The sequence below is a fragment of the Phacochoerus africanus genome, chromosome 5 (assembly GCF_016906955.1).
Source record: "Phacochoerus africanus isolate WHEZ1 chromosome 5, ROS_Pafr_v1, whole genome shotgun sequence".
NCBI classification, from domain to species: domain Eukaryota; kingdom Metazoa; phylum Chordata; class Mammalia; order Artiodactyla; family Suidae; genus Phacochoerus; species Phacochoerus africanus.
This window is the reverse complement of record NC_062548.1, coordinates 49,061,089-49,086,119: the sequence shown is the minus strand read 5'-3', so window position 1 is coordinate 49,086,119 and position 25,031 is coordinate 49,061,089. Positions and strand designations below refer to the sequence as shown.

Below are 25,031 nucleotides of genomic sequence, written 5' to 3'. Positions count from 1 at the left end.
TATGACATCAAAGGCATAAGCAACCGCAAGACCTATACACATTGACATTCATTAAAATTTAAAACCATTGTGCATCAGATGACACTATCAACAGAGGAAAAAAGCAATGCACAGCAGGAGAGAAAATATTTACAAATCATATACTGAGAGGAGACTAACATCCAGAATATGTAGATAGAAAACTCCTAAAATTCAGCAGCAAAAATCCAAACAACTAGTACCAATATGGACAAAGTACTTGAATAAACATTACTCCAAAGATCTACAAATGGGCAATAAGCATATGAAAAGATACTCAACATCACTAATCCTTAGGGAACTACAAACCAATATCACAATGAGATCATACATTACGCCCATTAGGAGAGCTGTTACTGCAAAACAACAACAAAAACCAAAACCAAGATAACAAGTGTTGGCAAGGATATGGAGAAGTTGGAGCCCTTGAGCACTGTTGGTGAGCATGTAGAATGGAGCAGCCACTATGGTAAGTAATATGGCAATTCCTTAAGATATTAAACATAAAATTACCATGTGAACCAGCAATTTCCCTTCTGGGCACATATCCAAAGAACTGAAAACAGTAGCTTGAAAGAGTATTAGTACATCCATGTTCATAGCAGCACTAATTGCAACTGGCACAATGTGGAAGCACACCAAGTGTCCATTGACGGATGAATGAATAAGCAAAAAAATGTGATTTACACATGCAAAAGAATGTTTATTTTTTAATATTCTGTCTATGCAATAAAATATTATTCAGCCTTAAAAATGGAAGGAAATTCTGACACAGGCTACAACATGGAAGAACTTTGAATACATTATGCTAAGTGAAATAAGCTGGTCACAAAAGGAGGTAAACTATTTTAATCCATGCCTAAGAGGCACCTAGAGTAAATGAAATCTTAAAGACAGAAAGTAGAATGGTGGTTGCCGGGGACCAAGGAAAAGGAATTACTATTTAATGGGTAGAGAATTTCAGTTTTGCAAGATGAAAAAAGTTCTGGAGATGGATGGTGGTGATGGTTGAAAAGCCAGTGACAGATGAAGAATTGGGAGTGAGAGGAATTGGGATCAGTTCTGGGTTAAAACAAATCAGAGAGAAGAACCTGGCTGAATGATGTCCCACAGGTTGCCCAAACTGTCTGCCTAAAGTAATCGGCCCTCCATATCCACAGGTTCTGGATTCAGCCAACTGCAGACCAGAAATATTCCTTCCCCCCAAAATTCCAGAGAGTTCCAAAAAGCAAAACTTGAATTTGCTGCACCCTGGCAACTATTTACATAGCATTTATATTGTTTTTACAATGATTTACATAGCATTTGTGTGGCATGAGGTATGATAAGTGATCTAGAGATGATACAAAGTATATGGGGGGATGAACATAGGTATTATGCATCTGCTACTGTCACCTTTCTCAATAAGAGAGGCTTTTAAGACACAAAATATTGAGCAGGTTGGATTTTTTTAAAATTAACATCTTCAGGCAGTTTAGAAGAAAATGAGACTTTGATCTGAACCACTTTCTTGGGTGACCAAAGAAAAAGACACTCATGTTGATTAACCCCTCCCCAACCTTTTTCCAACCTTTTTCCAATATAATAATAAATAAGACTTCCTCACCTGTGGAAGCAGATGAGCTCATATCTGGAGCTGATGGCGTGGAGGAGACTGGGTAGATGAACTCTAAGTACTCGAGATGGACATTATTTCAGTCTTGTTCAGTTTTTAATCACTTTTCTGTTGCAAAGAATGCCCTTAGAAATTGTGAAACTAACATTTTTTTTGCTAAGGCTGGCAGAAATTCCTTAAACTAAGAGATGGTGCCACTGCCCATCAATTTTACAAGGCAGTAATGCAGATCCCAAGTGGCTAAAGTCTGAGGCAGAAGGCAGAGCACTTCATCACAGTGAGAGAACGGGGTTGTTGCTGGGGGAAACTGTTCTGAAATCACACCAGTATTACCATGAATTAATAAGCTTTGTTCATCTTCCCTGACACTAGAGGTCCAACTCAGTCCTTTTGCTTCATCTCCTTGCTTATTATGCAGCTCAGGCCAGGGATATAGGCTGCCTACTTGGTATAAATTGCAGGCAAATTCCCTTCTTTCTGCTGCTGGTCCCAGTGGGCTTATGCTCCTGGGAACCAGGGGTCTCAGTCCTACAAATATACAGCAAGCTCTGATACTGGGTCAGGTGCTGCAGAAATTCCAAGATGCATAAGCCACAGTTTCTGCCTTCCTAATCACATCGTGGTCGGGGAGAAGGTCACAGGGCCAGATAATTATACCAACAGGCATAATGTGTAGCAGGGGGAAACATACTGCTGTGGGAACCCAGGAAGGGAAGGGGTGACTTTCAGTGGGAGCTCAGGGAGGGATCCTTGGACAGATCCCAAGCGGCTAAAGTCTGAGGCAGAAGGCAGAGCACTTCATCACAGTGAGAGAACTGGGTTGTTGCTGGGGGAAACTGTTCTGAAATCACACCAGTATTACCATGAATTAATAAACTTTGTTTTAAATTAACATCTTCAGGCAGTTGTTTAAATTAACAACTTCGAAGTTATAATACAGGGAACCCTTAGAGAATATAGCCATTTTAGCTTGTAGTTTGCCATAACAAAAGAGAAATCTAGGGAGTTCCCATTGTGGCTTTGCATGTTGGGAACTGGACTAGTACCCATGAGGATGTGGGTTTGATCAGTGGGCTAAGGATCTGGCGTTGCAGTGAGCTATGGTGTAGGTCGCAGACGTGACTTGGATCCTGCATTGCTGTGGCTGCAGTATAGGCTGGCAACTGTGGCGTAGGCTGGCAGCTCCAGCTCCAATGAGACCCCTAGCCTGGGAACTTCCATATGCCATAGGTGTGGCCCTAAAAGACAAAAACAACAAAAAACACAAAGGAGAAGTCTAGACATAGAAAGATGATACATTTTAATTATTATACAGTAAAATGACCTTGTTTAGGAATGTATAGCTCAATGAATTTAAACACATGTATAGAATTGTGTAAGCACCACCACAATCAGGATACAGAACAATTTAACCATCCCCAAATAATCCTTTATGATATGGCTTTATAATCATCTTCTTCCCCTTCGGATAAACCCTGTCAACCAATGATCTACTGTCCATCACTATAGTGTTGTCATTTTGAACATGTTGTATAAATGGAATCTTATAATACATAACCTTCTGATATTGACTTCCTTCACTCAGTATATGTCTTTCAGATTCAGCTAAGTTGTCACATGCATCCAACATTTACTCCTTTTCATTGCTAAGTAGTATTCCATTATATGGATGTATTACTATTTATTTAATCATTCTCCTAGTGACGGGCATTTGAGATGTTTTTAGTTTTTGATGATTGTAGAGATGCTATATTTGTATATAAGTGTGTATATATTTATACATACAAGTATTATTACATAATTATCTATTTCATAAACATACATTTTCTATCTCTAGAGAAAATATCTCAATCTTGGCAATATTGACATTTTGGATCAGGTACTTTGTTGTGAGGGTGCTGTCCTGGCCATTGTAGGGTATTTATCAATATCCCAGCCTCTAGTTACTATATGTCAGTAGAATTTTCAGTAGAACTTCTCCAGCTATAACACCAAAATACCTTCAGTAATTGCCAAATGTTCCATGCAGGACAAAAGTCATCCATAGTTGAGAAGCACTGCTCTAGGGTGAACACTTAGGAGTGGATTTACTGGATCGTATGATAAATGTATGTTTAACTTTGTAAAAAACTTTGTATTCTCATTGTATGAGAGATCCAGGTGCTCAGCATCCTCACCAACATTTCTTATTGTCAGCATTTTTTTGTTGTTGTCCCAGTAGGATGTAGGACTATCTCATTAAGGTTTTAATTTGCATTTCCTAATGATACTGAAAATCTTTTGATGTGCTTTTTGCCATCTATACGTTCTCTTAGTGAAATCTAAAAATCTTTTGCCCATTTTAAGGCAGATAGTTTGTTCTCCTACTGTTGAGTTTTGAGGGTTCTTTATAAATTCTATAGACAAGTTCTTTCTTGGATGTGTGATTTGCAAATATTTTCCCCGGTTTGTGGCATGGCTTTTAATTCTCTTAAAGTGCCTTATGCAAAACAAATTTTTAATTTTGATTAAATCCTATTTATCAGTTTCTCTATCCTATAGATTATGCTTTTGATATCATATTAAGAACATATGCTTAACCCCAAGTCATGAAGATTTTTCTCCCATATTTTTTCTTAAGGTTTTTGAGGTCTATATTTACATTTAGGTCTATGATTCATTTTGAACCAATTCGTGTGTAAAGTGTGAGATTTAGATCAAGGATTATGTATCTTTTGACTATTGCTCTCCAGTTGTTTCAGCATCATTTGTTTAAAACACTATCCTTCCTCCATTGAATTCCTTTTGCATCTTTATCAAAATCACTCACACATATTTGCATGAGTCTATATCTGGTTTCTCTATTTTGTTCCGTTGATCTATGTGTCTATCCCTTGATGAAACCATGCTATCTCGAATATTATAGTTTTATAGTAAGTCTTAAAGTCAAATATAGTAATTCCTCCAATTTTATTCTTCTTCTCCAAATTGTTTTAGCCATTCTAGTTTCTTTGGCTTTTTGTATAAATTTTAGTTAGTTTGTTTCTATCAACAACAACAACAAAAATCTGCTATGATTTTTATTGGAGGAGTTGACGAATATGCCGTATTGACCCTGCCAATCTACTTTATTAGTTCTTCCTTGATTTCTTTCATCAGCATTTTTACTTTTCAGCCTAAAGATAATGTACAATTTTTGTAAACTCACACCTAAGTATTTCATTTGGGGTCGGGAGAGCTACTGTAAAGGGTATATTATTTTAAATATTGGTTTCTAATTATACATAGCTAACATCTAGTAATATAATTGACATGTTGTGTGTTGACCTTGTGTCCTGTGACTTTGCTAAGCTCACTAGTAATTCTAGAGATTTTGAGGTTTTGGGTACACCTCTTGTGTTTTTTATGTAAACAATCATGTCTGTAAGTACAGACAATCTTTGTTTTTACTTTTCCATTTCTATATTGTTGTTTCTTTTCCTGGACTTATTGCATTCACTATTGCTCCCACTATGATGGTGAATAAGAGTAATAAGAATAGACATCCTTGACTTGTTATGGGTCTTAGGGAGAAAGCATTGTGTCTTTCATCACTAATATGATATATCAGTTGTAGTATTTGGGGGGGGGGTGTGCGTGTGCACTCACGCCTTTATAGTTGTCATTAATCAAGTTAAGAAGACTACCTTATATTCCTAGTTTCCTAAGAATTTTTATGAAGAATGAATGTTGAATTTTGTTAAATTCTTTTCCTGTATCGATTGGTATGATCGTGTCTTTTCTTTTTCCTTTCTATAACATTGGTGTGGTAAATTATAATGATTCATTTCTGAATATTAAACCAGTCTTGCATTCCCAGGATTAGCCCACTTAGTCATGGTGTATTAGTCTTTTTATAATTTGCTAGATTCAATATGCTAATATTTTGTAGGAGATTTTGCGTCCATGTGAATGAGAAAAATGGGTCTATAGTTTTCCTTTTTTGTACTATCTTTTCATATCATAGTAATGCTAGTCTCATAAAATGAGTTGGGAAGTGTTTTCTCCTCTTCTATTTTCTGGAAAATATTGTACAATTGGTGTTATTTTTTGTTTAGATGTTGTGTATATTCACCAGTGAAACCATCTAGGCTTGAAGATTTCATTGTCATAAGATTTTAAACTGTGAATCCAACTTCTTTAATATTTATATGACTATTTGTGTTATATGTTTCAACTTGTGTGATTCTTGGTAACCTGTAATATTCAAGGAATTGTTTAATTCAGGTTGTCAAATTTATGCATGTAAAGTTGTTTATAGGTTTTCCTTCTCATCTTTTTAATGTCTGTGGGATCTACAGTGCTACCTTCTCCTTTATTCCCGATGTTAGTCATTTGTATCTCTATTTTTGTCCCTGTTAATTCTGATAGAACTTTATTAATTTTATCAGTCTTTTCAAGTAACAGGCTTTGATTTTCATTGCTTTTTCTGTATTTTATTTCAAGAAGGTTTGTGATCACTTGTTGAAGAATCTTAATAGCTTCTTTTCTCTTGTCCTTCACATGCTGAACTTTTAAAAAATATTTCCTGGGCATTTTGAATATCACAATATGAGATTTTGAATCTTGTTTCAATTCTATGGAACATATTAATATTTTTGCTTTAGCAGTCGCTGTATCTGGATGTTTGAGCTGCAAGTTCCAACTCACCTTCTGTTCACTGTCATTTCAATGTCAGTTTAGTCTTCATAGCCTTTGCAGTACAATTCTGTTCTGTCCACGTATGCACCACACAGTGGCCAGTCTGGCACTTGCATTCTCATGTATCTGCTCATTTAGCTATCAAAGCATTTTGTGAGCTAACGAGCATTAGATTCATGTATGCACACCTGGGGTTGAAACCAGAAGTTCATAAACAATTTTATGGGGTTACTTTCCCAAGCCCTCCTTCTCCATGACCTCCTTGGTTATCTCTGGTTCCTTGAGGCTCCCTTTTCCATCCTCCTTCCAGAATCTGGGGTTTATTTATCTTGGTCTGCTGCACATGCCTCCAGGGACAAGCAACTTGAGGAATGGGGAAAAAAATTAAAGTCACCATCTGTTTGGTGGCACTTTGAATCCTGGTCTGCTGCCCATCTGTCTGCTCTTAATTATTTTTCAATTCCTCAAATCACCTCTCCATTTACTATGTCCAGGAGTTATGGCTATATTCAGGATTATTATGAGGACTAAATGAGGCTAATGTAAAATACTTTACAGTGTCTGGCACATAGTAGGTACTCAATAAATGTTGACTGTTATTTATTCTATGGGCAGAGATTATCAAAGGGGCCTGAAAGCAAGAAAAACAGTAAATACTACTCTGACAATACAATAGATATAGAAAAAAGGGAGTAAATTGGGACATATTTAAAGAAACCAAGATAAGTATAGAGAGGGCTCTCTGATGGATATATAGATTCCAAGGAAGCTATATATAAATGAAGAGTCAGGTGGGGAGGGGGGGATTCTTGTCCAGGGATAAATACAAAAGGGTAGCATTTCATAAATTTCAGGGTGGTCAAATCCCAGCATAACATGAGGCTTGACAAGTAATCTGATGAAGATTTAAAAGGCTATTTTTAGCTACTCTCAAAGTTTGAAGAGACAGACACTTGGTCTGGGGAAGAAAGCTTTGATGTTAGTAATGCAAAGAGAAAACAGACCTTCTGTTTCATATAATGTTCCCATCTTCTCTTTGAATTGGGGAGGACACAGTTGTGAGACATTTGAAACCAAAGAGGGCAAAAGCAATGTCAGAAAACTATCAATGAGCAAATGTCCACATTTAAAAACATAGATTGGGGAAACTATAGAATTTAAGATTGGTGTCTCCAAGTTAAAATTCTAGAAAAGGCTGATCGAGACAGTTTATGAGCATTTAGAAAAAGGTAGTTACCATGTACCTGTCTGTGTTCACTATGGCCAAGCCTTGCCAAACTAATCTTACTTCCTTTCTTAATCAGGTTACTAAAAGAGAAAAGGTGGGGGAGTTGATGTATCTTGATTTTGGCCAATACTTTCCAGACTCTCAGGATATCCTTACGCATAAGTTCGAGAAATAAGAATTAGATGATAGATTCTCAAATAGTCTATATCAAAAGATATAGACCTAAGAATCAGGTCTTATGATATGAAGACATAGATGGGACTTGACAAATCTGTAAATGACACAAACACATGAGGTGACTGGATCAAGATTCACAGAGATTTGGGGGTCTTCCAAGTAGGTCATATCAACAAGAAGATACTTGAAGAGAATAAATTTAAAGTCATTTCTTTAGGGAGTTCCCATTGTGGTTTATCTCATTAAGAACCCAGCTCATATCCAGGAGGATGCAGGTTCGATCTCTGGCCCCATTCAGGGGGTTAAGGATCTGGCATTGCCATGAGCTGTGGTGTAGGTCACAGATTTGGCTCACTTCTGGCGCTGGCTGTGGCTATGGTGTAGACCAGCAGCTGTAGCTCTGATTTGACCCCTAGCCTGGGAACCTCCATATACCACAGGTGCAGCACTAGAGAACAAAATAAAAACAAAAATAAAAATAAATCATTCCTTTAGGGATGTATTTATGTATGTATGGGCTGGCTGAAAACACGTCATAGAAGAACAGGTATGGTGGGGAGTGTCAAATGAGCAAACATTTTATGTCAAACAAATATGCATGATATTCTTCTACTCATTTACTGATAAAACCTTATGTGGCTATCGTAAAAGCAAACCCTGTCTACCTTGCTTCAAAGTATGGAGACCCAAACCAGGACAGTGATGGTGCTGCAGACAGTGAAGTGGTAAGACATCTGGAGCCTGTGTTCAGTCTTGTGAGACACCTTGAAGGGGAGAATTGAGCATTTAGAAGAGGCCCCCAGGCCTGAGTTGGCACAAGCCCACCAAGAAGTCGTGTGGTGAGAAAAGGACAGTGGGTGAAGGCTGATCCTATAAAGAAAGTCTAAGCAGAGATGTGAAATTTATCTTGCAATTTGCTAAGGGCTGTTATCTGGATACTTTCATAGACTCCTGCTTTGCTTCCTAGGCATCAAAGTTACAGGATTAAGAGCTATGAGTTATAGGAAATTGGATGTCAGCCAATGTGTGTGTCCGCTTCTTTCCCAGACCTAGGCCAAGAGATGAGCAGGATCAGATCTCTTTCCTACAGCATGAACAATCCATCAATTCATATTCCACACAGAGGAGTAGCCCAGCATGCAATGGCTCATCCAACAAGGAGGCTGCTTGGAGAGCCGGCTGCCTCTTAATGCACTGAGCTCCAATCCCAAATACATAAAAGGAAACACATTCATGTTCTATTTGAAGGACAGAGGTGGGGCTGATGGTATCTGGACCTCCAGGTGTTGTTCTGGTACCAAGAACTGGGACATGTATTTTCCAGGACAAGCAAAGTGGCCAGTCAAAGGAGAGTCTGAACTATGTTCAAGGAGAAAAGCAGAAGTCCAAAGCCAGAAAAGTAGCCCTAGGCATCAGATACACAAGAGCTACAGAACCATCAACAGGAGGACAAACCAGAAGTTGATAGAAAGACAGAACAGACATGGTCAGGCTGTATCATGTGTCTCTGGTTAAAGGTGGCAGTCTTGGGAGTTCCCGTTGTGGCTCAGCTGAATGAACCTGACTAGTATCCATGAGTATGTGGGTTGGATCCTTGGCCTTGCTCAGTGGGTCCAGCGTTGCTGTGAGCTGTGGTGTTGGTCGCAGATGAGGCTCAGAGCCCTCATTGTGTGGGTTGGTGGCTACAGCTTCAATTCAACCCCTAGCCTTGGAATCTCCATATGCCACAGGTGCAGCCCTAAAATTAAAATTTAAGGCAGAAAAAAATTAAAAAAAAATAGTAAAGAGGGCAGTCTGGGATGAAGCCTGAGAGTGCTATCAGCAGTGGGGGCTGTGAGGAGCTCCATGGGACCAAGCGGATTGAGCTTGAACTTGAGATGGGACTGAACTAAGGCTGGATGACCACCTGTCAGGAGCATTAGAGATGAGATTTGTATCGGATACCCTCTGGTTGCCTTTCCAGCTCTCTTCTCCCCGCATCTTGACCGTGCTCTGGGCCCAGGAAGTGGATCGATGTAACCTGCACCAGTGGGATCCTTGCCTGCTGGATCCAGTTAGGTTCTGGGAACAGGAAGCCCCAGAGGGAGGTCAGAGATGGGGAAGAGAATGAGGCTGGGATATTCCTACCCTCTGTCTGCCTTCTGGTGGGATCACCTTGGGGTTTCTGTGTTCCTTGGCTGAAGGTCACAGCTTCTCACAAGGTGTCCCTGTCAACACAGCTGTCTTCCAGGATCCAGCAGCCTTGCCCTGCCCTCTTCTCTCCAAACCTAGAGGTGGTAGCAACAGACCTTTTCTTCACAATAGTATGGAAAGAAGGGAACAGGTGGGAAGAGAGAGAAAACGAGACTGGCTGTAAGTTGATAGCTCTGAAAGCTGGAGGATATAGACATGAAGGTACATTACTTGGTTCTCTCAACTTTTGTATAATTTTTGATTTATCAAATACTAAAGACTAAATGAGGACACGATTAAGATGGCAGAATAGAAGGACTGGAGCTTAGCTTCTCTAAAGGCTTAAGGAATAGTTGATTAAAATTTACTTGTAGATACAGGAAAACTTTATTAAAAATGTATTATTGCTGGATGCCACTGAAGGAGGTCTGTGTGTCAGTTTCAGAAACATAATAGGAAAAACATATTGAAACAGAATGCAAATGAGGGATACTATTTTTATGGAAGTCTAATCAAACGATGCTCAACAGAAAATGCCAAGATGATATTATTCAGAAGGTGCATTTAGAGTATTTTTCATGAATCAAGAAAGAAAGCCAACAGAAATATTACGTTTATCTTTTAAAATAGATAATGAGTGGCCTCTAAATAACCAGGGGTGGGGAAGAACAAAGTGAGGTTACAGATCAAGCAAGACTGGCTGTGAATTAATATATTGTTGAACTTGGGGAGGGAGAGGGGATAGAGCCATGGAAGTTGGTTATGCTGTTCTTTCTAATGTTAGACATGCTTTACATTTTCCATAGAGTGGTTTTTAAAAACGAAACATACATTGCATGTCCAAAATGTGACCATTTTACATTTAGAATGTATTGACTTTTATGGTCTTATGAAATGTAATATTATGCTATGTCTCATTCATCTCCTTAGAGTCTGCATTTTCTGATGTGTTTTTCCATTTCTCTCCTCTTCCCCTACCCCTTAGTTTTGTCTGCTGTATGGAACCAAGCTGGTGTTCCAGGAGCGAGCCTGGTATCTTGAACATAAATATTTCACTCCCGTGGCCAGCATGAGGATTAGGAGTCAGGTAAGAATCCCTGGGCTGCGGGGGAGAAAAACCCTTTGTGCATCAGCTGTTGGCTCTTTGCTTTCTTAGAAAACAATCCTGCCAATCTTTTGTCAGTTTCCACTCACAAATTTTTATGCCTCTGGGACTTCATATACATGTTTTCACTGCCTACCGTGATCATATTACACTTCAGGGTTTAAGTCACAAGGAAATGATTCACTGTGTATGAACTTCTAACATGTAAAGGGGAGGAAGGAATCAGAAGTGTTTACTTTGTCTTGGTGGGGAAAAAAAAAGGAGGTATAAAGTGATTTTCTTTTTCTTACTTCTTACCAAAACCTATGAAGTCATTCTTTATATTTAGAAAAAAGACCTGTGATGTTTTTGTCAGGAGTAGCAATGGACTTTAATATGATAGCCCTGGACCATCTGAAAATGAAGAGAAAGCCAGTGAAAATCATCACCAAAATGCTGCTCTAAAGAAAAGGCTATAAAGGAGTTCCCATTATGGCTCAGCGGTTAATGAACCCAACTAGGATTCATGAGAATGCAGGTTCGATCCCTAGCCTTGCTCAGTGGGTTAAGGATCCAGCATTGCTGTGGCTGTGGTGAAGGCTGGTGGCTACAGCTCCAATTCAACCCCTATCCTGGGAACTTCCATATGCTGTTGGTGTGGCCCTAAAAATAAGCAAAAAAAAAAAAAAAAAACAAAATAAACAAAAACTACCAACATAGTGTCTGTGAGGGTGCACATTTGATCCCTGCTCTTGTTCAGTGGGTTAAGGACCCAGTGTTGCTGCAAGCTATGTCATTGGTTACAAATGTATCTCAGATCCAGCATTCCTGTGACTGTGACTTGGGTAGGCAGCTGCAGCTCTGATTCAACCCCTAGCCAGGAACTTCCATATGCCACGGGTGAAGACCCAAAAAGAAAAAAGAAAAGAAGAGAAGAGATGAGAAAAGAAAAAGATGTAAAACAGCATAATCATCTATACAACACATTTTCTAGGTTCTCCTGCTTTTCTAGACCTGCTATTACATGCCTGAAACACCAGCAGGTATATCCTCAGTCTCTGCATTCAAGAGAGCTGGGAATCTGAAACGACCTTTAAAAACACAAAAAGCAACACAAGGGTTTGGATCTTTTCAGTGAACTTGTCCATAAGAATAAGTTCAGAGCTCAGAGGAGAGGCCACTTGGAAGTTAATAGCATTCTTTGCTAGACCTTGAAGAGGGAAAAATTCGATGCAGAGGTGGTAGTTCAGTTGAAGAGGAGGAAATGCAGGTGAGCCTTCAGACAGGGTTGGTGAACTCAGCAAAATCATGGAAACGAGAGTGCTTAGGAAAGACATGTTAAAAACAGTGAAAAGACCAGTTTGGTTGAAGTCTCAAGTGATAGAAAAACCTGCAGAAGTCTATTGGAGCAAGATTATAGTGGACTTGCAAGAATCTTGAAGAGTCTTTTTCCTTTTCAGGAGATAATTATATGAAGAAGAGCAGGTATAAAGATGCTTCAGTTGTCTATTGCTATGTAACAAATGACCCTCAAACTTAGTAGCTTGAAACAACAGCCATTTCTCCTTTCTCATTATTCTGCATTCTGGACAGGGCTCAGCTAGATGGTTCTTCTGCTCCATATGGTGTCTGCTGGGCCTAAGTGCTCAAGCTATCTTAGGTGTGTGTTAGTCATTGTTATGGCAACATGATTTGTAAGATTTACATGAAGGCCACATTGAAGGTATCTTCTTCCCCTTGCAAGGCATCTGAAGGGACTCTCAGTTTGAGATCCACCTTAAACCAGATTTAAGGTTTGAGGTTGCCTAGAAGACTTAGAGAATTCAAATAAGGGCAGCAATTTCTTTAAACCACCCTTCCCCCCCCTCTCCCCCCCCCACCCCCGCCACACACACACAAAGTTATAGCTCTTTGGCATCATAGCTTACTGTCTTTGAAATTTCTTGCCCAGTGCTGGCCCTGGTTTTGACTAATCATCACTCCCTACCCCGCCCCAATTACCATGAAGCTGTCAAGTGAAAATTCCGATTTGCTGTAAATGGCAAATGCCTTCAAGGCAAATGCAATTTTCTTACTTATTTGTTTCTCTTGGTTCCCATTTTTCTTAATTTTCTGCATTATTGTTTTGTCAGATCATTGATGCTTTAAAGGTTTTTTTTTTTTAAAAAAAAAAAAGGAATACCACCCCTCTAGTATTAGATATATAAAGTTCCTCAATGTTATCTGACTTACTTCCCAACAGCCCTTTAAGTGATTTTCATTATTCTTACATGTAGATGAAGAAACTGAGACCCAACATGGCATAGTAACCTGCCCAAAGTAATACAAGTGGAAAAAAACCCTATCTCTCTGATTCTCAATGTTATCATTTATTTTATTTGGATAGAAATCAGCATCAGCCAGTAACAAAAAACCCACCCAGTACCCAGTTCTTCGTTTATGATGTTTTCCCAAAAAAGGAACGAGGGTCCTTGGAGAAATGATTGTCTCTAGGGCTGGGGCAATAAATATATGAGATGAACTTGGAACATCTTCTAGAACTAGAAAGTCAGAATGTACAAAACCAAAACAACAACAACAAGAGAAAACCCCTCACAATTGTAGGAGTATGTCCAAGGGATGTGGGAAGGAGCTAACTGAATGAGCTCCCAGTGGCCGAAGATGGAACACTTTGAGTAACAAAATAGATAACATAGTATTGGATTATAACTCAAAGTATAAAATAATTAAACACAAGCCCATAATGATATAAGTAAATAATTAAACAAATAAATTGGGATAAAAGAGACAGGTCTTCCTCAAAGAAGAATTCCAAATGGTATGTATAGATACTCCCCACTTCAGGAGGTGAAACTTAATTTCCTTCCCTGTGATATGGGTTGGCCTTAGTGACTTCCTTTTATTTTAAAGACTAGAATATGGAAAGTGAGAAGAGTTCCTTTACAGTGGAAAAATCTAGTCAATCCCACCCTAACCAAGTGATTACATTTAATATCAGTGATAATTCACGTTGATGACATGGGTACTCCTAATATGATGTGAGAAGAAGAGCACTTCACTCTTCCGAAACACCCATAGCCCCAGTCCAATCATGAGAAAAACTTGTCAGACAAAACCAAATTGAGGGATGGTCCACACAGTACCTGACTCATACTCCTTAGTCTGTCAATCAGTGAAAGACAAGGAAGGACTGAGAAGCCATCGCCAACCAGAGATAACCAAGGAGATGTGATGACTGAATGCAATGTGGTACCCAGATGGAGTCCTGGAATAGAAAAGGACATCAGTAGAACACTGGTGATGCCTGAATAAAGTCTCTATTTGTTAATATTAATGTACTAATATTGGCTTCTTCATTCTGACAATGGACCATACTTATATAAGATGTCAGTATGGGAACTCTCTTTTGGAAATTTTCTCCAAATCAAAATACATTCTAAAATAAAAAGTTTATTTAAAAATGTCAGCATTGGGGAATAGCCATCAGCCTGGGCTGGTTGTAAATAATAAAACTTCTCAGAGTACCCAAGAGTTATGCTGAAGCTCCAGTCTAAGGATAATTAGCAATGCATATATTTATTCTTAAAAAAATTGCATTCCATTCTCATAAAGATTTTCAAGGTAAGTAAGGCTAATATAATTCCCATGTGATAAATGGGTAAAGCTAAGAAACAGAAAAGTGAAATGACTGCCCAAGATTCTAGCTGAGCACAGAATCCAGAACTTCTAATCCCAAGCAAAGGTGGATTACATGGAGCATCACCCATTTGTAGTCTTACTTGTCCATATGAGCACCACGGAGCACTCAAAGGACTTGAGTTCAGAAGCTTCAGAGAGGCCTGCCTGGGCCTTCCTCAAAAAACAAGCAAAATCTCGAATCAACAATATACCTACCACATAAGAGAATTAGAAAAAAGGAGAATAAGCAAAACCCAAATTCAGCAGAAGGCAGGAAATCATAAAGACCAGAGAGGAAATCAATAAAATAGAGATTTAAAAAAACAATAGAAAAAAAAATCAATGAAACTAAGAGCTCATTCTTTGAAAGGGTAAACCAAATGGATGAACCTCTGGCCAGACTGACCAAGAAGAAAGAGAGAAAACACAAATCAACAAAATAAGAAATGAAAAGGGAGAAATCTCAACTGATATTGCAGACATTAAAAAAAAGAATAAGAATACTATGAACAATTATATGCCAACAAATTTGACAACCTAGAAGAAATAGATAACCTTCTAGAAATATACAGCCTACCAAAATTGAATCAAGAAAAAAATAGATGATTTGAACAGACCGATAACTAGAAATGAAACAATGTGTTAAAAAAAAAGTTAATATTGTTAAAATGGCCATAAAACCCTAAGGAATCTACAGACTTAATGTGATCCCTGTCAAATTACCCATGACATTTTTTCACAGAACTAGAACAAATAATCCAAAAATTAACATGGAACTATAGGAGACCCAGAATTGCCAAATCAATCCCAAGGAAAATAAACAAGGCAGGAAGTATTACTCTCCAAGACTTCAAAAATACTGCAATACCAAGAACAGCATGGTATTGATACAAAAAAACACATACAGATTAATGGAACAGAACAGAGAGCCCAGAAATAAATCCAGACATCTACTGTAAATTAATCTTTGACAAAGGAGGCAATAATTTAAAATGGGAAAGAGACGGTCTTTTTAGCAAGTGGTGCTGGGAAAATTGGATATCTGCATATAAATCAATGAAATTAGAACACACCCTCACACCATGTACAAAAATAAACTCAAAATGGCTTAAAGACTTAAACATAAGACATGCCACCATAAAATTCCTTGAAGAGAACATAGGTAAAACATTTCTCTGATATAAATTGTACCAGTGTTTTCTTAGGTCAGTCTCCCAAAGCAATAGAAATAAAAACAAAAATAAACAAATGGGACCTAATCAAACTTAGAAGCTTTTGCATAAAGAAAACCATAAACAAAATGAACAGACAACCTACAGGATGGGAGAAAAAATTTGTAAACAATGCGACCAACAAGGGCTTAATCTCCAAAATATATAGATAACTCATACAACCCAACAACAAAAAACAAAACAACCCAGTTGAAAAATGGGCAGAAAACCCAAAGAGACATTTCTCAAAGTAAGACATATAGATGGCCAATATGTACATAAAAACAAGTGCAACATGACTAATTATTAGAGAAATGCAAATCAAAACTACAATGAGGTATCACCTCACACCAATCAGAATGGCCATAGTTATTAAGTCTACAATTAACAAATGCTAGAGAGGGTGCAGAGAAAAGGGAGCCCTCCTACCCTGTTGGTGGGAATGTAAATTAGTACAACCATTGTGGAAAACAGCATGGAAGTTCCTCAGAAAACTAAATATAGAACTACCATATGACCCAGCAATCCTACTCCTGGACATATATCCAGACAAAACTACAATTCAAAAAGATATATGTATCCCTTTGTTCATAGCAGCACTATTCACAGTAGCCAAGACATGGAAACAACCTAAATGTCCATTGACAGATGAATGGATTAAGAAGATGTGGTACATATATACAATGGAATACTACTAAGCCATAAAAACGAACAAAATAATGCCATTTGCAGCAACATGGATACAACTAGAGATTCTAATACTAAGTGAAGTAAATTAGAAAGAGAAAGACAAAATACCATATGATATAACTTATATGTGGCGTCTAAAATATGACAAATGAACCTATGTATAAAAGAGACTCAGACATAGAGAACAGACTTGTGGTTGCCAAGGGGGAGAAGGGAGGAAGTGAGATAGATTGGGAGTTCGAGATTAGCATATATATATGTGTGTGTGTATATATGTATATATATGTATGTATACACACATATATATGTGACTGAGTCACTTTGCTGTACAGCAGAAATTGGCCCAACATTGTAAGTCAACTATACTTTAATAAAAAATAATTTTTTTAAAAAAAAGTCCTGACTAATGTCCTTGCTTGGGTAAGATCCTTTCACATACTCTGAAAGCAAGTGCCAGTTGGTCCAACTGAGGGTCACAAGAGATGGAGTTTGGGTTTAGTTTTCTTTTGTTTTTAATTTAATTTTATTGAAGTATAGTTGTTGACAATGTTGTGTTAATTTCTGTGTATGGCAGTGATTCTGCCATACATATACACACATCCACTCCTACTTAAGTTATCACAGAACATTGAGTAGATTTTCATGTACTATAGAGCAGGTCCCCATTTACCATCCATTCCATATACAAAAGTGTGCTTTTGCCAATCCCAAACCCCCAGGTCCATCCATCCCCCCCCCACCCCGAGCCCTTCCCCTTTGGTAACTATATATTTATTTGCTTTCTGTGTCTGTGGGCCTATTTCTTTTGCATAAATAAGTTCATTTGTATCTTTTTTTTTTTTTTTTGGTCTTTTTGCCATTTCTTGGGCCGCTCCCGCGGCATATGGAGGTTCCCAGGCTAGGAGTCGAATCAGAGCTGTAGCCACTGGCCTACGCTAGAGCCACAGCAACACGGGATTCAAGCCACATCTGGAGCTACACCACAGCTCACGGCAACGCCGAATCCTTAACCCACTGAGCAAGGGCAGGGATCGAACCCGCAACCTCATGGTTCCTAGTCGGATTTGTTAACCACTGAGCCATGACGGGAACTCCTGTATCATTTTTGAAATGCTTTTCAAAATGCAAGTCAGTCTCCCAAGCCCTCCCTGGCTCTGATAACTAACTGCTTTCTTTTGTCTGGAGCTCCAGTGTTGACAGAGGTGGTCTACATTCGTGATCCTGGGTAATCCCCACGAGCACCCCTGAGTGGGAATAGCTGCTAACCCACTTGACAGATGGGGAGTCTGAGGCTGACTTGCAGCTGCTATAGGGAAAGGTTAAGGTGAGGCTTCCAGATTCTGGTTCCCTGCTGTTCCAGTGTTCCCAGGCCTGAATTATTGGATGAGCCACCTCTACCTTTGTGCTCTCATTCTGGGACCTTGGCTTGAAGGTTGTCCAGAGGTGGTACCTCCAGGGCTCCATTATAACAAGGTCCCCAAGTAAAAGGTTTCTGTGCCTTACCCATTAAGTACTTTTGCAGGGGGTGTGTATAGAATAATTGTGTGCTTTGTTCTTGGGAAATTTACTATTCAGGCATTATCCTGTTTCAGTCTTCATTAACCTAGACATTTATATTTATTTTACTTTAGATAATTATCAGCATTAAGGAGTAGCCATTGGTTGAGTCTCATTTTAAGGAGGAAAACCTTTCAAAATAACCTAACAATTAACAGTGGTGTATCTCCCCTAAAACCAACTTCATGTGGCTTTTAAAAAGACAATAAAACAAAAGAAAAACTTCAGGCTTTTAAAATGACTTTTTTTTTTTTTTTTGGTCCGCTTCCAGGGCACGTGGAAGTTCCCAGGGCCAAGGATTGAACCCTCACCACAGCAGCAACACAAGCCACTGTGGTGACAAAAGACAACGCTGGATCCTTAACCTGCTGTGCCACAAGGGAAGTCCTATAAAGATTTTTTCTTTTTCTTTTTTTTTTTGTCTTTTTGCCTTTTCTAGGGCCACTTCCTATGGCATACGGAGGTTCTCAGGCTAGGGGTCTAGACGGATATGGAGCCGTCAGGCTATGCCAGAGCCACAGCAACTGCAGGATCCGAGCCGCGTCTGTGACCTACACCACAGCTCACAGCAATGCCAGATCCTTAACCCACTGAGCAAGGCCAGGGATTGAACCTGCAATCTCATGGTTCCTAGTCGGATTTGTTCACCACTGCGCCACCAGGGGAACTCCTAAAGATGTATTTTAATGTAAATGAATATTTGGCGCTGAGTAATCTTTGACCTTATTTTATACCAGCCCCTAAAGATAACTGAGTTTTGGAGCAGCCTCATTTTTCACGTTGGAGTGTGGAGTGTTTGCTCCCTGAACTCCTGGGCACAGCTGTCCCGCCTGCCCTGCACCCCCCCCCCACCCCCCCACCCCCACCTCCATTGGAACAGTGGTTCTTGGGGACAATCGGAGAAGTGAGTGCATATGGATGTGTGGTCAGCTCGCACTAGGAAATCCACCCGGGAGGAAGCTTTTCAGTCTGTGTGTGCTGAGATAATCACAGCCCAGCTGTGGGTTGCAGATCAAAAAAGACCCTATTCAGCGTGGTGAAAATAATACTGAGCAAAATGTTGAATTAGGTTCTGTTTCCTGCCCTGAGCCCAAAGGATGGAACCGTGTGAGACTGCAGGTTGGAAAGGACCTGCAGGGGAGCGAGGGAGGGCTGCAAAACCCAGCACTGTGGCCAGGGGGACCATCCTCTCCACCTCCCAGAGGGCATGGGAAATTGCCTGTAAGAGCAACAGTGTTAAAAGCCGGAGACCTGTTTAGGAAGAAAGAAAATAAATACTGATCATGACCATGTCCAATCAATCTTGACATCTCTGCAGTCTTTTTGATCATGTTACACCCACAGCTGTTAGTCCTTCACTCAGACGTTTCCTTGATGTCCGGTTTGAGTCGTGACCGGCCAGTTCCTTCCTGAGTGCACTGTTTCTGTTGGAGCAGCAGTTGACTGGCACCTTTTGGCACCTGAGTCCTTCTCCCATGCCTCTAGACCAACCACTTTCATTTTGGTGTGCTAGGGTGATGCTCAGATTCACCAGCACCAGCCCAAGTCCTGTTTTTTACCCTTGCCAGCAAGTGGTCACAGGGGCAGACCCAGCACCTAATGGCCCTGGTTCACCCCAGTAAAAGGAACCCTTCTTTTTCTCCCTGAGTGAGAACTGCTCCGAGATCTAGCTGCAGCAAGGAGAGCCTGGGGAACCTGTGTATGGCAAGTGAACTTGGCTCTTACTCTGTATTTGCTCAAGTCTAAACCAACCATTAAGGTTTGGGTTTCAGTTTCAGTTTAGTCAATCAAATAGTCAAATCATTGAGGAGGGAAAACAGTCAAGCCCCATGATCAATGGGTCATTCAAGTAGTTCTGAATAGATGGAGCCACTAACACATTGATTTATTCTTAGGAAATGGGCTTGGAGTAAGAATGTGCAGACACCAGACCCCAAAGCCAGGATGCTACTTGGCTCCTTTGATTTCTCTGGTCCCCCAACCCCATCCAATCCACCAAGTACAGCCCATCTGACTTGGCTATGAGAAAATGATGCAGTTTTGAGAACTCTTAGCTATGTCCTCCAGGCTGGGTGGAGAAGCTGGTATGGTTGTAACGGAAGTGACAGTGCAATGGAGTGGTCATCCAGGGAATGCAATTGAGTCAAATTTTAAAATTTTTCTTTGTTTCAATTTGAAAGCATCCCCAAAACTCGTTCTAACTTCCTTTCATTTCTGTGGAATCCCTGGTTCACCTCCAAGAGATGGCAGGAACTAAAATATGAGTGTGTCCTGGTCCACCTACTTTTCCCAGAGCCAGAGACCCTCAAACAGAGGGACAGAAAAACTATCAGTCCCAACAAAGTACCTCTAAGAAAAGGGGAAATCTCTTTTTCCTTCCTCCTACCCTTCTTCTCTGGCCCAAGTCTGCTCTTCAGTGTCATAAAATACATTGTTGAACTGATAAATGCAGGCCATTCAACTGAGGTTAAGAAAATACAAGTGGGATGTGTTTCTTCACTTTGGCCAGTAAAGTGGTCCCTAAGGTCACCACCTCTGCAATCCTGGTTTCTCGTGGCAGCCATCTGGTCGACCCTCATGCTTTGCCTTACAGTACGGCTTTGTGTGTCTGGGAGAGCCAGGCTCATTCCATTTCCTTCATTCAAGGATAGCTTGTTATAACTGCAGGAGAGAGCAACTTGTTTTGTTGAGCTCCAGTCTCTGAGTTCTGGCAGCTGCATTATTCCAGGCTTTTGGGGGGAGGTATTTGAAGTGCTGGGAAATTAGGGCACCCTTCTCCATGCGTCTTGAGTGAATTCATCCCCTCACTTCAGGATGCACAGTAAGAATTTCCATTCTTTGAAATATGTTCCTAAGAGTAGCTGTGTTACACCCAAAAAAAGACTTTTTAAGAGGTGAAATTCAGCTGGTCAAACTAACAGGAAAGACCTCACTCACAGTTAAAGACAAGGTGGGTTTTATTATGACTCCATAATAAGAAAATTTAAATGAATTACTGAACTTGAAACAGAAATGATCCCTCGTACATCCACTTTGGTAGAAATTATTAGTAGTGTAGTTAGAACTCCATTCTTTTCATAAAATAAAATGTGTCCATAGTTGCTTTTCTCTCTCTGATAGTAAGTTTGCTCTTTTCCTTTGATTTTAGAGATCAGATGTTGCTGTGTTCTATTCCATTTCTCTTCTCTGGGGCACTCTAAGTACTTGGTACTCAGTAAACCACAGAAAGGAAGCTAGTAGGGGTGACCTCATCTTAAAGGACAGAGAAGGGACAGGACTCACTTGTGAGAACCCACAGTTCAATAAAAAACCAATATTCCTCTGTCTCCTCTTTCCCTGGACAGCTGGTTCTTCACATAACAGATGTGATGCCTTATACCAACCAGGCAGTAATTCTGTTCATCTGATTAGCTACTGCTGAGACAATGCAAGAAAAAAATGCCAGCTCAAGTGTGTGACTTTTTGCAGTCTCTTGGGATACAGGTGTCCTATTTCTTAATCTGGGTAATGGTTACAAGTATGTATTCATTTTGTAATAATTCAGCAAGCTGATATATACTTGCTGTTTGTACTTCTGCATACATTTTGCTCCATGTAAAAAGAAGACAGATTTTTTAAAAAGAGAATTTCCTACTGCGCTTATATAAAATGCCTTTCTTAAAACCTACCCTGAGGAGTTCCCTTTGTGGCTCAGTGGTTAATGAATCTGACTAGGAACCATGAGGTTTCGGGTTCGATCCCTGGCCTTGCTCAGTGGCTTATGGATCCGGCATTGCTGTGAGCTGTGGTGTAGGCCGGTGTCTACAGCTCCGATTCAACCCCTAGCCTGGGAACCTCCATATGCCGCGGGAGTGGCCCAAGAAATGGCAAAAAGACAAAAAACAAACAAACAAACAAGAAAACCTACCCGGAGAACCATCTGACTACAATTATTGGGGGGGGGGGGTATTTTACTTTTTTGTCTGTGGTGTGCAGTGAATATCAGTTCCCAGACCAGGGATGGAACCCAGGTTGCAGAGGTGAAAGCGCACCAGGGAATTACCTGAGAGTTTTATCTTTCAACTGAACTTTTTATTTTGCAAGAATCATAGATTCAAATGCAGTTGTAAATAATAATACAGAGCTATTGCATGTCCCTTTACCTAGTCTCCCCCAATGGTATTGTCTGCAGAATTCGAGCACAATGTCACACCCAGGATCTTGACAAGCGATACAGTGAAGATACAGAGTGTCTTCTTCACCACAAGGGTTCCTCCTGTGGTGTCTCTATAGCCAAACCCTCTTCCCCTTTCCCCACCTCCCCTTTAATCCTTAGCAACAACCAATCTGTTCTCAATCACTATAATGTTGTCTGTTTAAGAATGTGGTATTAAGGGGAATCGCATAATACTGCAACCTTTGGGGACTGACTTTTTCCACTCAGCAAACTCTTCTGGAGAGTCATCCAAGATGCTGACATATTGCTGGCTGGTTTTCTTTTTAGTGCTGTGGTATTCCACATATGGATGCCTCGAGGGTTATTTAACCATTCACTCCTTAAATGACATCTGGGGTTTTCCTAGTTTTGATCCTAAAGAATAAAGCTGTTAACATTTGTGTTCAGGTTTTGGTATGAATGTAAGTTTCAATTTCTCTAGATCAAATGCCCAGGATGGCCATGTTTGGATCCTGTGGTGGATGGATGTTGATTTTTTTCTAAGAACTTCCTAAAACAAAACTGTCTTTCAGAATGATTATAACCTTTTACATCTCCCCCAGCAATGGGGGAGTGATGCAGTTATTCCCATCCTCTCCAGCACTTGGTGGTGTCACTATCTTGTATTTAGCCCCTCGAGTAGATACATAATATTTCATTGTGGTTTTCATTTGTATTTCCCTAATGGCTGATGACCTTGAATATATTTGCATGAGTTTCTATGCTATTTGTATAACTCTTTGGTGAAATATCTGTTCACGTCTTTTGCCCATGTTTAATTGGATTTTTTTTAACCATTGATTAAAATCCTTTTATCCTCTTAAAATAGTCTTTTACAGTGTACAAGTTCTTAGTTTTGATGAAATCTAGTTTATCAACTTTTTCTTTTATGGATTGTACTTGTGGTGACAAGTCTCAGAACTTTTCAGTTATTACCTAGGTCCTTAAGATTTTATCCTGTGTTTCATTTCTAAAAATTTTAAACTTCTACATTTTAAAGTCCACCATCAATTTTGAGTTAATTTTTGTATAAGGTAGGAGAGTAAGATTGAGATTCCTTCTTTCCCTTCCTTCCTTCTTCCTTTCTTTTTCCTTTCTTTTTCTTTCCTTCTTCCCTTTTCTTTCTTTCTTTCCTTCTTTCCTTTCTTTCTTTCTTTCTTCTTTCTTCCTTTTCTTTTTTTCTTTCTTTCTTTTCTTTCTTTTCTTGTCCTTCTTTCTTTCTTTCTTTTCTTCTTTCTTTTTCTTTCTTTCTTTCTTCTTTCTTCTTTTCTTTCCTTCCTTCTTTTCTTTCTTTCTTTTATCTGTGGAGTACATATCCACTATCCGCTTTCTCTAGTAGCAGTTTGTTGAAAGATTATATTTTCTCCATTGAATGGCTTTAATGATTTGGTCGAAAATCATTTGGGCATCTATGTGTTGTATTTCTGCATGCTCCTTTTGATCTATGTATTTATCTGCTGATACCATATGGTCAGTCTTGATTAGTTTAGTTACCTAAACTTTATTCTTTTTCAATATAGTTTTAGTTATTCTAATTATTTGCCTTTTCATGTAACTATTAGAATAGTCTTGTCTATACCAAAAAAATCTTTCTGTGTATTGATTTTTGGAGAAATTACATCAATACTACATTGAATCCTCTAATCTATGAATATGGTGTATCTCTCCATTTATATAGCTCTCATTTGTTTCTTTGATCATCATGTTATAGTTTGTGGCTCATAAGACCTGTACATGTTTTGTGAGACTTACACTTAATTACTTCCTTTTTTTGAGTGATTGCAAATGGAGTTGCACATTTGGTTTCAAGTGTCCACATGTCCATTGCTAGTATATGGAAATACAATTGATTTTTATATGTTGATTTTATATCCTACAGCTTTTCTGAACTTATGTTATTAATCCTAGGAGTTCTTGTAGATTCCTGGAATTTTCTATATAGACAAACATGTCATCTGAAAATAGCAGCGTGGTTTCGCTGGATATAGGATTCTGGGTTGAGAGTTCTTTTCTTTCGGTACTTGAAAGCGTTTCTAGGCTTCATGGTTTCTAATGAGACTCTACTGTCGTTAAAACTGTTTTTTTCCCCTTATGAATAAGCATCATTTCTCTGTCTCTGCTTTCAAGATTTTTTTTTTTTTTGTCTTTAGTTTTCAGGAGATTAATGATGATGTGCTGTGATGTGGATTTCTTTGAATATATTCTGGTTGAGTTTCGATCAGCTTTTTAGTTAAATTTAAATTTGTTAGTTTATGTCTTTTGCCAAAACGGGGAATTCCCAGTCATTTCATTCAGTTTCTCTTCTTTTTCCACAAGAATTCTGATGACATTTAAGTTAGATCTTTTGTTATAACCACACAGGACCCTGAGGCTCTCTTCATTTTTTTCTTTCAGTATATTTTCTCTCTATTGTTCAGATGTCTATCATTCTGCCTTCCAGTTCACTAATTTTTTCCTCTGTCTCCTCCATTCTGGTGTTGAGGCTATCCACTGAATTTTTATTGTGATCATTGCATTTTCTTTTTCTGTGTTTTATAGAAGTATAGTTGATTTAAAACATTATATTGGTTTCAAGTGTATAGCATAGTGGTTCAATATTTTTTTAGATTTTACTCCATTTGAAGTTATTACCACATAGTGACTATATTTCCCTGGGCTGTGCAATATATTCTCGTTGCTTGTTTATTTTATACACAGTAGTTTGTCTCTCTTAATCCCCCACCCCATCTTACCCTTCTCCCCTTCCC

General features: G+C 39.1%; 1 protein-coding gene across 1 annotated transcript in view; it reads left to right on the top strand.

Moving 5' to 3' along the window:
- The window catches only part of ACOXL (acyl-CoA oxidase like), a 362,457-nt gene that overhangs the window by 318,266 nt on the left and 19,160 nt on the right, over positions 1–25,031 (top strand). The window contains 1 exon segment of the mRNA XM_047781208.1: positions 10,855–10,956. Coding sequence (XP_047637164.1) covers positions 10,855–10,956 — 102 coding nt within the window.